Source organism: Charadrius vociferus, unplaced genomic scaffold, assembly GCF_000708025.1.
Source record: "Charadrius vociferus isolate BGI_N301 unplaced genomic scaffold, ASM70802v2 scaffold162, whole genome shotgun sequence".
NCBI classification, from domain to species: Eukaryota; Metazoa; Chordata; class Aves; order Charadriiformes; family Charadriidae; genus Charadrius; species Charadrius vociferus.
In genome coordinates, this window is record NW_009647236.1 from 4,773,299 (window position 1) to 4,788,853 (window position 15,555).

Here is a 15,555-nt window from a genome sequence, read left to right on the forward strand (position 1 = left end):
TGCATAGCTTGAGGTGCAGCGTTACAGGAGTGGCTGGAAGGTGCAACGCCCACAGGTGGAACAATTTCTGATGCCTTGTAAGCCAAAAGTGGAGCTCTAGATGGAATAAAAGCTTTTGCCTCAGTACATGTTGTCTTTGGCATTTTTATTTTTGTTAGTCTGTTTCTTTCTCCTGCAGCTTTGACAGCCACAGTGGCATATTCAGCATCCTTCTGCAGCGAGGAGCAAAACAGCCTTTTGTAAAGGAATTTGTATGATCACCTGCCAAAGCCCCACATAGTTTGGCCACATGTCTCTGAATCTAGACTCTGATGAGGTACCTTGGGTCTTTCCCTGCCTTTACTTCTTATTTTAAAGGTGGTACTCGAAATTTGTCAGTTGTGCTTCAGAAGAGACAGAAGAAGCCTGACCTACCCCGGCCCCCCAGCTCCCCAGCTGCTAACACCTGCCCGAGGAAATCGAATGCATTGCTTTTGGGGGTGCAACTGTGGCTCCCATCTGTGTGTGCCTCTCAGTATAGAGGCTCTCGTCTTGCTCCAGCCCACAGGCTTGTAACAAAGAGGCAAAGAAGGCCCACTTGAACGTACCTACCCCTTGCTGAAAGAATGGGATTTTGGTATACTCTTGCCAGAAGGAAATGTAGGGTTTCAATATAAGACCCTTAAAAAAAAAAAGGAGAGATGAAAGATTTGCTTGCATGACTGATGTTATCCACAGCCCCAGTTTCCTGACATGACAGCAACTTATTCCCAGGTGGTCGGTGACTGTGGGATATGCTAATACCTGTACAGGGATAGCTCTGAAGTGTGTGTGGCAGGTAAGCAACGTGTTCTTTTGCAAAGTGTGGGTGTGCCGACTAGTAAAAGTCAGAAACCCCTGCTGGCCTCGCAACAGCAATAGCCCCGTCTGACTCTGCGTACCTATGAATGTGCCTCATGTCCGCAGTGCTGTGATGCAGGAACATGAAGGGTAAGACAGCTGGCTGTATAAGCTAAGAAACGCACACACACTCTCCACAAGAAAGGATGGAGCCCTCCCCCGGGCCAGGATCTGCTTTTCCTCTTGGTAGGAAGCAGAACTCCTCCGAGCACAAATAAGGAATAAGGTGTCTTCCCTCTTTGATATCCCCTCTCCTCCTCCTGTCCAGGAAAATAAAGTGGGTCACTCCCAGACTGGCACGCCCTGGGTCTTCGAAGGCCAGTGTATCTTTTCACAGGGATGGATTTTTTTTTTTTCAAACCAGTCCAACGGAAGTCTCTACATATTTTCCAGATCATGTGCAAACATATGGGAGCTGAAAGTCAGGCAATGTGAAAGGACAAAAAAGCCATTTGGTGACAGGTAATGTGTTCTCACTGCACTGCAGACCGAATCCTCTGTTTCGGCAAAGGCGGGGGTCAGTGCAGGATCTTATCCTTACTTCAGCATATATTTTACCCTGTGTCTCCTCCTCATAAACACTGGTCTGATAAAAATTCTCTCACACCATTCTTAGGTCTGGTAAAAGAGGTAAAATTTTATTCCAGCACCTTCAGATTCAAAGGGTTAGAAGAAAGGTCCTAAAAAGACTATTCTGCCCCCCCATATCTGAAATGGCAGGTGGGATGAGTCTGTCCACATAAAAAGTCTGGCCAGAGGATGAAGTGTGGGTTGTATGGGGCTGCTCCCCAACACTTGGCTGCTTCTTGGTCACACAGGCACACCATTTTTTCACATCGGTCTGTCAGGTTATCTGCAAAAGAAAATGTGAGCAGAGGATGAGAGATTCTATATCGGATGAAGGCAAGAAACAGTTTTAAGAGGAACAATTCCCTAATAAAGCAATTCTTAGGGAACAGAGGCTGTGGGAGCAGGAAGAGAGAAGGACCAACATGCCCTGTTGTGTGTGGATCTGACCCTCCGCTGTCCTGTCTCTGTCAGCAGGTCTGACTTTACCTGTGACCAAGAGCATCAGAAAGTAGCCTAAGCTAACAATATTTCATATTGCCTCAGTTCAGTCAGTTTCCCTTCCAATTCCTCCCTCTGCAAATCAGATGGATTTCAAAAGAAAAAATGATTCTTTGAAAGGAAGAATCTCCAGAGGGACATATCTGGGGGGCATAGAAGCACACACCGGGCATCCTTTAGTCGTGCTCCATAAGTTGCTCTTACATCTCTCTCTGATCATGGCAGAGGAGCCAAGGAACTCTGCCGCAGGGTGAAGTACCCAATCTTTATGAGTCAGCAGCTAAGGAAGCTGATCAAAATTATACCTGTGGAACTATTTATAATGAGATTATATGACTACATGACTAGGTAAGGACCATGAGGTACATAAAGCAACTAGCTCAGGCAGCTACATTGCAAATGACTGATTTTGGGTTGATGAACCCCATCCCACCTGTAGATGACTATAATGCAGCCGTTGGGGTACCGTTACTTAAAAGCACATTGCCTTGTTTATTCGAGGCTGCTACTTATCTAACACCCACCAAACCCTGCACTAGGCAAAATTTATGGTGTAACTTCATGCCAGGGCACATGGGCTTTGCTCCAAAACCAGTTGCAATGAGTAGAGGAATCCTCTCAGATATCACTGGACTTTGCTGGGTCAACCCTGTACCTGACAAATAAGAACAGCCCGTATTTCTTAAGCTTGTCTGAAGAATCACATGTTTGCTGGTAAAAAGTGTTTCAAGGGTCTAACTGATGAGGACTCAGCACTAATTCAATTTCTTTCTCAACTACCAGTCCTGCCTGATTTTCTCCTTGCTCTCTGCACCTAGAGTTCTTCCTGTGCTGTGCCAACCACTGTCTGTTTAATTTAAGTACAAGAGTCTGGTTTGGCAGTCGTTTCTGTTAGAGCAGAATGATTTTTTTGACCAGCCCTTACAATTTACAACCTTTTCTATATTCCAGATATTTATCGAATGGAATTTGCCTACATGTGATGACATACCTGGACTGAAAAATAAGGTTTTGCCAATTTTTTTTCATTCCACAAACAAAACTGAGTAACAGTAGCAAAAGGAGGAGAGATCCCAGCTAAAATGAGTTTCTATTTAATTTCCCAGAAAATATCTGTGTTTATGATACAGTACCAGGCAACAGGCTTTTCTTTCCTCTTGCATAGAAAGGACAGTGCAAGCAGTTCTGCTCCTGATGTTTCTGGACATCATTACCCTAGGCCCAGCAAGCATGCCTGGAAATTTAATTCTTCATCACTTTTGTTTGAATGGGATTGAGCATCAATCATCTACCTGGACTTCTGTAAGGCCTTTGACATGGTAACCCCACAACATCCTTCTCTCTAAATTGGATAGGTGCGGATTTGATGGGTGGACTGTTCAGTGGATGAGGAATTGGTTGGATGGTCACATCCAGAGGGTGCTGGTCAACGGCTCAATGCCCAGATGGAGATCGGTGACAAGTGTTGTCCCTCAGGGGTCCATATCGGGAGCAGTACTGTTTAATATCTTCATTAATGACATAGACAGTGGGATTGAGTGCACCCTCAGCAAGTTTGCAAACACCAAGCTGAGTAGTGCAGTCAGCATGCCTGAGGGATGGGATGCCATCCAGAGGGACCTGGACAAGCTCAGGAAGTGGGCCCATGTGAACCTCACGAGGTTCAACAAGGCCAAGTGCAGGGTCCTGCACCTGGGTCAGGGCAACTCCCAGTATCAATACAGGCTGGGGGATGAAGGGATTGAGAGCAGCCCTGAGGAGAACAACTTGGGGGTGTTGGTGGATGAGAAGCTCAACAGGAGCCAGCAATGTGCGCTCACAGTCCAGGCCAACCATATCGTGGGCTGCATCCAAAGGAGTGTGGCCAGCAGGTTGAGGGAGGTGATTCTGCCCCTCTACTCCACTCCCATGGGACCCCACCTGGAGTACTGCATCCAGCTCTGGGGCCACCAAAATAAGAAGGACGTGGACCGGTTGGAGTGGGTCCAGAAGAGGCCCATGACGGTGATCAGAGGGCTGGAGCACCTCTTCTATGAGGACATGCTGAGAGAGTTGCTGAGAGAGTTGGGGTTATTCAGCCTGGAGAAGAGAAGGCTCCGGGGAGACCTTATTGCAGCCTTCCAGTACTTACAGGGGGCTTATAAGAAAGATGGAGACAGACTTTTTAGCAGGGCCTGTTGCAACTGGACAAGGGGTAATGGTTTTAAACTAAAAGAGGGTAGATTTAGACTAGATACAGGGAAGAAATTTTTTACGCTGAGGCTGGTGAAACACTGGCACAGGTTGCCCAGAGAGGTGGCAGATGCCCCATCCCTGGAAACATTCAAGGTCAGGTTGGACGGGGCTCTGAGCAACCTGACCTAGTTGAAGATGTCTCTGCTCATTGCAGGGGGCTTGGACTAGATGACCTTTAAAGGTCCCTTCCAACCCAACTATTGTATCATACTATGATTCTATTATACCTTCACACCTCAGTAAATCCTGCTGTGCTGTAGCCTGGGGTAGGAAATTTGCCTTCAGAGCATGTTTCTATTGTTCCTCCCATGGGGGATGTCAAGGGAAGTAAAGCCTGATGAGGGTTTGCGGAGAACAGTTGATGGATGCTTCTCAGGCCTTGCCTGGCCAACAGTTAAGGAATTAACGGCATTTGTTTAGCTAATGCTTGTTAGCCAGACTGGAGCAAATGCAGCCCAGTGCACTCTTATGAGACATACTTTGCACATGTCTGGTGGGCTCAATGATATGTCTCACATCCACAACTAGGATTGTTCCTTCACTGCCAAAAGGAACAGGATTTTTCTTCATATAAAATAGCTAGCAGAAAATGCCAGTCAGCTATGGAAATATGGGTAAGTGGGCAGGATAGCAGTTATACATTAAAACAATACATTCCTTCACCAGTATTTTGTATTTAATAGTTTGTTCTGGCACTTGGAAAAGAGCAACTGTGTGTTGATGTGCTGCACCCCATCCCGTATCTGCTGGCAGATTTTCAGCTGCTGGAGAGGCTGAGGATTGCACCAGTAGAATACGGTCTTCTGATAAGGTAGAAATAGTCTTCTAATGTTCAAGCAAGTAGCTTTGATTGTATGGGGACAAGTTTTAGTCTCACATGTTTCTTTTCAAACTTTCAAAGTGTTCTACAATGGATTTTACCATCAGGGACTTTTTGGAGACTTAGAAATAGAAGTGACAAATTCTAAGACTCACGTCATCTGGTGTATGTCAAAACAAACTGGTGCAAGCCACTGATGGGCTGTGACTGTGCAATTCAAGACCTTCTTGACTGGGTACCAGCTGTAGAGCTGAGCACAGCCTACACTCACTGTACGCCTGCGGCACTTGAGAGCATTTGATTCTGCAAGCTTCAAAATCCCCGCTGGAGCCCTAGGGCTTCAGGCTGGAGCCTCACAGGATGTAGAGATGCAGGCTGGCATCCTATTTAACCTGTCTCTCGGCCATGCATGATAGCACAGCTCTTCTCTAGCAGTACATAATGGTAAGTAAAAAAGTGAACAGTCTTGCTGAAGGGAGGGCCAAAACTACCATGGGAAGACCACCCCTGCAGATCACTGCACAGCTGTGGGAAACAGTTGGTGAGGAGCAGGCATGCTTAACGTGAGCGAGTGGAGAGCCTCCAGAGGGGCTTCTGCCTCCCTGCTAAAATGAGATGGGTTGTGGACTCCATGGCCCCCACTCCTGCTCTTCAGCTTGGGGATGACTCAGGTTACCTGGAACAGGTGGTGCTGGGGCTCCAGCCTTCCTTCCATCTCCAGCTGGGGACTCTTGGCAAGCCTAGTGATCCGAGCAAGAGATGGGCAGAGAGCTTGGAGGAGAACGGACATTGCCTCAAGTGGCTTTGAAACCAGCTCAGCATACACAGACCTACCTCTGAGGCCCACAAAGCTCTTTAAGTCAGCCTAGTGCCTGCAGAGGAGGGCACGAAACGAACCCAACGTGAGGGAGCATTTCCTTACCGCACCGCACGGCATTCTGCTCACACTCCCACTGGTAGCGCTGTGCTTTGGGGCTGCAGCCTTCCTTCTCTGCCTTGTCGTAGCAGCAGTCGTGCCTGTGGCAGCACCTGTGAGAGAATAAAAGGTAGAGTTTGGGTGCCCTCCTGCATCCTGCACGCTTTGCTCAGGGGTGTTTGCACATACTCCACTCACACACTGCTCACGACACCAATGCTTGCTCCAGACGGTCAGTAAATCATCTGTTGATGAACTAAGCGTCTTGGCATCTCTGTGAAAGTTCACACGGCTCAGGAGCTCATTAATGCCATATTTGCTCCCATGACCACTGCGCTTTTCCCTCCAAGCTTTTGCCCTGAGAGGGGCAGGTATGGTTAATACATGGTAATCTCACTGAAAGGGAGATGAAGCGTTCCTATGAGGTGCATGATTGTGGCTCGCTGGCTTAGGCTTAGACCCATCCCAGATTTTGGAGTCAGGATGTTTTTTGCTTTCCTTAGCATGACCAAGCAGCTTCACCTCTTCAGTTCACCTAGACCTGCCATGCGCTCCTTGGCCCATCCAGTTTCTGAGGGCTGGCTACAAACTCATCGGTCTCAATGGTGGAATTCATATCAGTTACCTTCAGATCCCTAAATGTAAACATCCAGAGCTAAGGCATTGATCTATACTCCCTTTATGCACGTCTGGGGCACAGTTCGTATTAGAATACTACAGAGATCTAACATGGGTGAGAAACATTGCATTTGAAAGTGCAATTGCTTTTCATTGACCATAGAGGGGGCTGTGGGTGACTAGCTCAGCTGATGACATTTGTCCTACAGACTAGTCAGTGAGATAATTCCCACTGTTAATTACTTCAGAATTTATGGAAAACTTGACCCCACTTGAATTTTATTCGGGTAGTTTAGGGACTCAAAATACACCAAGAAAAGATGCAGCACTTAGAGAGGTCCTCTGCCAATAACAAAGGTTGTTTCAACAAGGATGCAAGGTCAGAGGCTGGAGCCAGAGAGTAGTGATCTCCTGCATTTCCAGAAGCTGTCCCTACAAGATCACTGGGACTTTACAGAGAAACCTCTTTACTAACTGGGAAACATTGAGGCAGGCTGATATTAGGGGTAAACAAAGAGCTGACAGCTTTTAGAGAGGCTCTTGAGTCCTAGATGTGAATCTGTTCAAGAGGTTGATGAACTGGCCAAAAGGGAGAATGACTGTGCTGGCTGCCCATAGATTACCAAATCCAGTTAATGACCTTGATTGTTATCTTCAAGACCTGAGGCCAGTGTACCTGAAAAGCCAACAAAAGTCTGGGATCCATCATTATGTCCCTCTAGAAAAGTGGAACAACCCTGCAAGAAGGATAAAGTCCCTTGTGCAGGAAGTGGGGCTTCTCCAGGGACCCATCAAGAGCTGCCAGTACCTTACCCAAGAGGTCAGAAACATCACAAACTTCAACACCCTCTGCTGCAGGAGAATTTTGCCCTTTTGGAAATTGGTTTATGGATAAGAGGGCTGGTGGACTCTGTGAGGTGACAAAGCCCAGGAAAAGAAAAAGGCAATTTTTTAAGTACAAAGAAGAAGATCCACCACTGATGCAAATTCTAATAAAATCACTGGAAGTAGATCAGGTGAATCATGTTGAAGAGACAACAGAGTCAGACCAGTCAGATCAAATTCAGCCTTCATATAACCCCTGTGATTACACACAGGCTGAATTTAGTCCAGTGTGCTTTCCCTACTGACTGAGATCCCAATTTAGTAGTTAAAAGTAGCAATTTCATCCCACAGATAAGTCTGCAAACTAAATGCCTTTTCTTTCTCAGCTTGCAAAGATGAAACCTGTGCAATGATTACAACCAAACTACTCACTGCATTGTGAAACCTAGAAATGTAAGTTAGTGGTAACAGACTAGTCTCTCCTTCCATGCCAGCTCCTCAAAGTATTTCAGAATGGGACTAAACCCTATGGGATATACACATCTAGAAGTTTTCCCGTGTGGAGTTGCAGCAATTGCTGTAATTGAGAAGACCTTATTCATCCCATGGAACCAGTTCTTTTGGACATCACAGCAGTAACAGGCTGTGGGTCAGATCTTTATTGGTTCGGTAGCACCTCACTCCTGGGCTTGTCCTGAAGAGGTTAGATGTGAAAGGCCAACGGAGAGAAGAATTTTCATCCTTGTGGAAAGTGTGAAAGTCTCAGCTTTCTCCAACGTTTGAGTCCCTGTGCAATGTGTCATATGACATGACAGGGATGAACTACGGCACTGAGCTACAACCGGGGCATGTGTCATCTGTAGGAGTTGCTGTAGCCCAGGGCACCCTGGCTAATGTACCTGAAGATGTAGCACAGCCTCATCCATCCTCAGGTGGATGATAGATAGCAGAATAGGCCCACCATAGATAGCAGAACAGGCCCACAGTCCCATATATGGGACACAGAGCACAAGAGGCCACAGTGGAGAGCCACGAATCAGGCTGAGCTGAGGTGGAGTGCCAGCTGTAGAAATCATAGGCTTTGTGAGGTCTGGGAAGTGAATCAGTAGTCAAATTGGTAAAGTCAGTGTCCATGGCGGAGGAGCATGGGGAAGAGGAACAACACGAAGGCAGATTTGCAAAGGGGGGAGTTAGGAGCCTGCATGCCAAGGGAATGAAATTGCTCTTCATGGAGAGCCAGAGGGAAGGAACAGAAAAAGAGGTAGGATAAGTGAGAACAGATCTTGGGGAGGGGGCAAAAGGTGGTCTGTGAATCAGGTGAGGACAAGCAAATGAGCACTAGAGAGGTGTGCTGGCTAGCTGTGAGAACTTGTTGCTCCTTAGCTGGCTGGGCAAAATCAGCGGGATTGTATAAATTCTGCAGGACGACAGGATTTGCAGCACAATTCTGCTTCCAGTTGCTCCTGATGATACCCATAACTGCAGCAGGGTGACAGGTAGTTTACACCAACACAAAGCGAGAAGACTTTGACTCATGTTTTACAAACATCTCTTTCAGATGGGCTGAAAGAACTGCCAGGGAATGAAGACGGAGGAAACCTATTGTTGTCCTTCGCCGCCTTCAGATGGTCCCCTCCTGCCTGGAAATGCCCTTTCCTACACCTGGGTCAGAGCGTGGCATTAAGCTTTTAATAACCTGCTAACGCTTGGTTAGACCAAAGCAAACAGTCAGCCAACACGATGGCAGAGAACTGGTCAACAGGTATGGAAAACAAATACAACCGTGTCATCTAGTTAGTAAGCAACCCATTCATCACGTCTGGGCTGCTAGACAGCCCTAATGGCTACACACAGCTCCGGCTGGCCCACAGGGATCAGCTGGCCAGACCCCTGCCGTTGAGTAAATGCCATTAAGGTAAGAATTTGTCATGTTGTGTGTGTCACGTTAACGCCACAACCACCGCTGTGTGTCCTTTTGTTTTGCTTTAACTCAGCAACTGAGGGGAAATCTTACTCTTCCCTATGAGTTTGCCAGGACTCAGGTGAGCCATATATGCCACCCTGCCTTTCACAGCATGCGGTGTTTTCAGGGAGATGCTGAGCACCTTCAGGTCCTGTTTGACAAACTGGGTGCTGCAGCAATCCCAGGGACCAGAAAGGGGACAGAGAAACAAATCTATTGACTTTATGCAGAAGAGATGCCATTATGTCTTGAAGTCATGGGACTGTGAGAAGGGAACAAAAGGGAAAAGGTAATTACTGACAATGCCACATCAAAGTCAGTGTGTGGAATAAAACTTATAAAAGGATTACCCACTCGATGGCTTTTTCTCTTTTCCCATAAAGAGAGGTGCTTAGAAGCACTCTACCCTTGTCTAGACAGATTGACTGAATTACTCACAAGAAAATTACTCCTTTTGTAAGGGTCTCAGTAATAAAGCTAGAAGTGTCAAGGGGGTGAGTAATTTCAAACAGTGTTTGTCACTCACGGACAGTAGTTTTGCCACTCCGCTTCTTTCTTTTTTTAGAATGGCAACTATGGAAAATAATGTGGTCACTTTGACAGGCATAGGGTACTCAACCACACTGATTTTTTGCAGTAATTCTCAGTAATGCATATAGGAAGATTACTCTAGCAAAAATAAAATATAAATTTTTAGGGCTAAATCTACTGGGGCATTGCCAATTTTTCCTTGCTAAGAACCTAAATGCAAACCTTGCTGGGTTTTTTGTTTGTTTGTTTGTTTGTTTTTTCAGCCAAGCATTGCAGCTAAGGAATAATACTGAATGCACTTAAAGGATCAACCTTCTTTTTTACAAAATATCTGGTATTTTGAGGCATTTTCAGTTGTGGAGTCCTCCTTTGCTGCCGCTAGGATAGAATCCACATCCCATGGAAATCACACGGCAGCAGAAACACTGGCTGATAGACACATAGCCATATTTTACTCTCTCTGTCTTGTTTTTCAGGAGTGCTGACCACTCACAGCTCCCAGTCACCTAAACTTGGGGGTCACCCAATGTCTATGGAAAACAGCTTTTAGGTGACTCCACTCAACCCTTTGGTAAAAGCACTCCAAATTAATGAAGCTGTGTTTTATGTTAAAGGCTTGATTATGAAAGTTGGTAAGGGGCTATCAAAAATAATAAACACGTTTATAGACACTGCTGTAGGTGGTAATAAGCAGGTCAAGAGATATTACTGAAAACTAAAAGTAGTCTCTACACCTGAAAGCCATGACACTTTGTAGGGAGTTACTCATTATTTTTAAGTCCCATATTGACTGTTTCATAGATTAAATGTTTCATAGGTACAAACCAGGGATGTGAAGGGAGAGCTTTGGGAGTGAAACTTCTCACTGGAGACATCTCCACTAGTTTTAAGGGACACTTGCTCTTTTATGCCCCCGGAGGAGTTGGTCTTTAATCTTGGCACCTTTTCTTCCTTTTTTTTCCTTTTTCTGTCCTGCCAATTCAGCAAAAGTTTGGTTTTGTAGCAATGCGAAATGTCTCCAATGGCTGGATATTCTGGGAAGGTTGGGTTCCTTCCCTGTGAGCTGCACGCTGCCTTCACCCCTGCTAAAAGCAGCGCTTGCTTATCAGTAACACCTGCACTGTTGGCTGTAGATAAATAGACAGACCTGGGTGCTCTGCCTTTGAGGTTTAAAACCAGACAAGGTTGCAAGTAACGGGCTCAGAGCACACAAGAGTCTACCCTGATCAAGATTTACATGTATGCTAATTGCAAAGTACAGGAAAGAAACCTTTGATTGCAACACCTCCTAGACTCATTGCTTTTAGCCTCGGGAATAACAAGCGCTGCATCTTCCCTGCTAACAAGGAAGAGGGGAAATAACACCATGCTCTACCCTGTTGTTCTTCCTTGATTCAGGGTGAACTAACAGGCAATGAAGGCAACATGTTTGATTACTCCTTGCAATGATTTGGATTTCTTTCAGACGTCAAACAGTAATATTCCCATCGCTACCGTTTTCAGGACGTGGGTGAAATAACCCTCCTAATACTTTGGTCCCTCCTGTTTGGTTTTTTTTTCAGGCAGAGCTTGCTCTCTATGAACAGACATGCAGCTATTTCAGGAAATCATATCGTGGTTCCTCCTTTGCCCTCCACCCCACATAGTACAAGGTCCCAAGAGCTCTGCTCTCACCCAGAAGGTGGTTAAACCCTCATTCAAACCCCAAGGAATACGTGGGTCCTCACTCACAATTCCCCAGTGCTGTTCATATATACTAAGTTCCCCCTCCATAAGGCAGTAACCAGTCCACGGAGTCACAGGAGTATGAACAGGGAAGGCTGGGGATATCTGCACTGCTTCTGGACTCATAGTTGAGGTTCTTCTTACCAGTCAGTTTTATCTTTAGGCCAGCCTTGTCCTCCCAGTCCACAGTAGCATCCATAGCCAATATATGCCAAGGGAGACCGTCCCGTGCCGCACGATATAGCTCCTGCCAGTTCTATGATTCCTCGGGTGTGCAGCGAATGGGATTTTCCCAAAGCACCTTTCCAAACTGCAAAGACAGAACATGACTTCACACACAAGAATTAAACACATCTGATGCTGGTTTTCTTAAAGTCCTTAAAGGTGGATTATTTTATTATTATTGGTTGGGCGCAGCCTTGACAATCTGGTTAACCATGACATTCACCCTGCAAAGGGGACTCTGCAGGGGCCTTCCCAGAGGGCTGGGATACGCAGGAGGCAGATACAGCACCCTACCCAAGCAGGGTATCCCTGCAGAGGGAGCTCAGCTCAAGCAGGACTTCCTAGCTCTGGTCTATTTGTGTGTGATTGCAGCTATATTGCACCCGGGAGCAGTGGCCCGGTTTTGCAGATGGTGGAGCCCAACCGGTTAAGCTTTGCAGGACCTGTGCCAGCACCACGCAGAGCCAACTGGGCTCCACTGCGCCCCAGAGCTCCCAAACCTGGGAAAGCTTATGAGCTATGCTACAGTCGCAAATGTGATGGGAAGCAGCAGAGGACAAGCACACAACCTGACCTAACCTGGGCTCTATGGAAAAAAGTGAGGTTTCTATATTACCCAAGTTTCCCCTACTATTCAGCATATTTTAACCCATTCTCCAGATGGCAAAGAGCTGACAGTACTATTAATTTGCGTACAGGGATAGCTACAAGTCACTGAGCCCTTAAGGCATACTTTGTCAAGGATAGAGTGCCTACGTCAGCCTAGCCGACATGTATGTATATCGGCTTTCTTTTGAGCATTTGGAAGCGCTGGCAACATTTACATCCACCTCCGTTATTACGTTCCATTTAAGTCACAACATCAGATTGGCTGCATTAATTCGGAAAAATAAAAAAGGAAGCTCTGTGTCAGCTGAAGTGTGTGGATGGCCACCCAAACCTGTCTGGAGTTTTTTGAGTCACAAGCCTTTCAAAGAGTGCCATGATTTCACATGTCAATTTGCAACTTCTTTAGAAACCACAGGCTCTGCCTTGCAATAACCGCTACAGAAACCAACAGTACCCTGCCCCTAATACTCAAACCACTGTTCTGCTCAGCTGAAAACATTGATGCTTATCATGTTAACGATAGCAACAGATGGGAGTACTTACTGCCTGGGTTTACCGTGAAGGACCAAGTGCGCTTTGCGCTGCTCTATGGAGGGTGGGAAAGCTACTCACCAGTAGCATCAAACCCCTCGGACCGACTGCCCAACCCATCCATTCATCCCACCTGTACACAACAGCTCCAAAAAGAAAAGCCTGCCTGCACAGGGGGGCTTTGCGACAGGCTCGGATGGAGAGGGCGGTGACGCCTGGGAGCGGGGAACCCGCCACCAAAGTTGCTTTGCCACCTGCCCCCGGCTGTGGCAGCACACTTGACCTCTTCAAAGTGCTGTGCAAACACGGACTAATTAATCCCCTAAACCACGCGAGGACTCAATACTATTATTAAAACCGTTGCTTTCCTTTTAAAACCTCGCCTCTAATCCCCATCCTAGGGCCTCTCCCCGCATCTCCTGGGCTGGCTCACCCTCCCCGCCTGATCCAAAGCCCCTGCAAGGACAACAAGGGTCTTTCCCTGTGAAGGACAAGGCAGGGCTTTGCTCCCTCTCTCTTCCCTCCACAGTTTTTACACCAGCAATCGGCACCTTGGGCCGTCCTGGCATGGAGTGGGGGTTTCACACAGCCTCCTTATGCTTCCCAGGGCATTCCTTGGGGATTAAATGGACATTCCTGAAAAAGTAACTGCGCTGCTCACCTAAACACTGCTTGAGTGTTCAGGTTTCGTGCTAAAAACGCATTAGGCTGTGTTATTCGAGACTAAAGAGACAACCTATTTCCCTTGCCTAAACAGCTCGGGCTCCGGGGTTAGAAGCCGTCTCAGCTCTCAGGCACCCCAGGGGAAATCACAAGCAGTGAGCTGCTCTGGACTTGGGGTTAAAAACCATGCTTTTTCAACCTGTTGCAGTTTGCAGACCCTGAAAAAGTTCCAATGGAGACAAAAACTTCTTTGTAGACATTCAGGCCTCCTGACGAGCAGCTTGCTTTTTTTTTTTTTTTTTGCTTTTGCTGACCTCTTAAGCCAGGACCACTAGGCTTTGTCTGTAGGCTGCTGGCTGAAAACAGCCAAGGCTTGTGTAAGGTAACTGCACCTCACTCAGAAGAAGAAAGGCCATTCTTCTTTTGGGGCTATCTCTGAGGATCAAGGAGCTGTAATTACAGTGCAGGGCTGGTTATGAAAGCGGAGAGAAAGCCCAAAAGGGAACTGTGTCCAAAAGATGGTGCTTCGGGCTGTGCACTCTGCGAGAGCTTGACATAACACAGGCATCCAGGTGGCCTCTGATGTTCCTGTTTCATTCTTTGAAAGATGGCTGGGTTTTGAGCTGACGGCGGGTCGCTGCAGCTGAGAGGTCAGCCCCAGCAAGTACACTTCAATATTCATGTGCATGGCTAATAACTTGACCAAGAACCTAAATTGCTTTTTCTATGCTGGGCAGCCAAGCCAATGCAGCTGGGAAAGCCTTGAAAAAGTCCGAGGCTCCACAGCAGCCTGCGTTGAGCCTTATCTCCCATTAGGAGCTAGTCCAATCGTTAGCTATACTACTAATGGGGCACCTTATCAGCGGACGTTCCTGTGGGGAGGTGAACATACACGTTTATTTCCTGCTTAAATGGGCAGCCTCTGCTGTAGATAAAAGCAACATTTTCAGGTTTATTTTCAAGCTGTGGTGCAGGTATAACCTCAGACCTGCCAGTTTAGTGTTGTGTTGCCTCTGTGTGTAGGGGCTTTATGTTAGCAGGCATTTATGGCCATTTTTTAAACAGGTTTTTAAAAAATTACTTTAAATTGAGATGAATTGAAAACTGCTTACTTGGCGGTCACTAGTATAAAAAGAGGGTACTTCTATGAAGAAACACAGAAGGCAACAACTTTGTAGCAGAAAACTACCCAAAAAAGAAAATGACCCGTGTTTACACTGCCCCAGCTCTGTCACCTGCCAGGGAAGTGAAGTGGGCAGGCGGCTGCCTCACACAGCCCTCGCTACACAGCTGAAAAGAGTCGAGCAGCACTTTTTTTTTCTTTTCTTCTCACTTGGCCAAACCACAAGAAGGTCCCTGCTGCGCAGCACAGAAAGCTGACAGCCTAGGGAGAGGCTGTCCCGGGACCTGGGGCTGGGAGGCATGGGGAAGGAGAGGGACCGAGAGGTGGTACTCACCTGCCTGAAGCAGCATCAGCATCAGCAGCAGGCGGGATCCCATGGGCAGATCGCTCACGTCCTCCTGTACGCCGGGGTTTCGGCCGCCGGGCCAGCCGGTGGCACTTGGCCAGGCTGCCAAGTGAGCCGAGGTGTGGGTGTGCTTAGCAATCCTCCCCGGGCCGCTGCTCCAGGGTTTATATACACATGGCTCTGCGCCCGTCTGAAGTGAAACACCCTCTTCTCAGCGATGCCGCTGAGCCCCAGCCCAGGTCCCCACTCCGTCCCTGCAGTGGGACTCCGCGCTATGTGGGCAGAGGGCGAAGAGCTGGCTCTGTTTGCCTCCCATCGCCTTTGGGAGGGAGGGAGGGGCTGCTGGAAGGGCTGTAGGGCTGGCGGTCCCCGGGACAGCCCCAGACACCCAGGCACTAAGCCGGGCTCCTTCTTTAAGCTGTTTGCTTACAGACCCTGGTTAACCTCTGAGTAGCTTGCGGAAAAGGGAAGCCTGCAC

The 15,555-nt window shown here is 47.3% G+C and overlaps 1 protein-coding gene across 1 annotated transcript; it reads right to left on the bottom strand.

Annotated features, from left to right (window-relative positions):
* Positions 1-1,498: 1,498 nt before the first annotated feature.
* On the bottom strand, positions 1,499-15,108 carry LOC104281866 (group 10 secretory phospholipase A2-like). Its single transcript, XM_009879917.1, has 4 exons — positions 15,066-15,108; positions 11,725-11,890; positions 5,925-6,031; positions 1,499-1,732 (listed from the first exon to the last, which is right to left on the bottom strand). Exons 1-4 carry the CDS (start codon positions 15,106-15,108, stop codon positions 1,569-1,571), a joined length of 480 nt encoding a protein of 159 aa, XP_009878219.1. The 3' UTR covers positions 1,499-1,568.
* Positions 15,109-15,555: the final 447 nt, after the last annotated feature.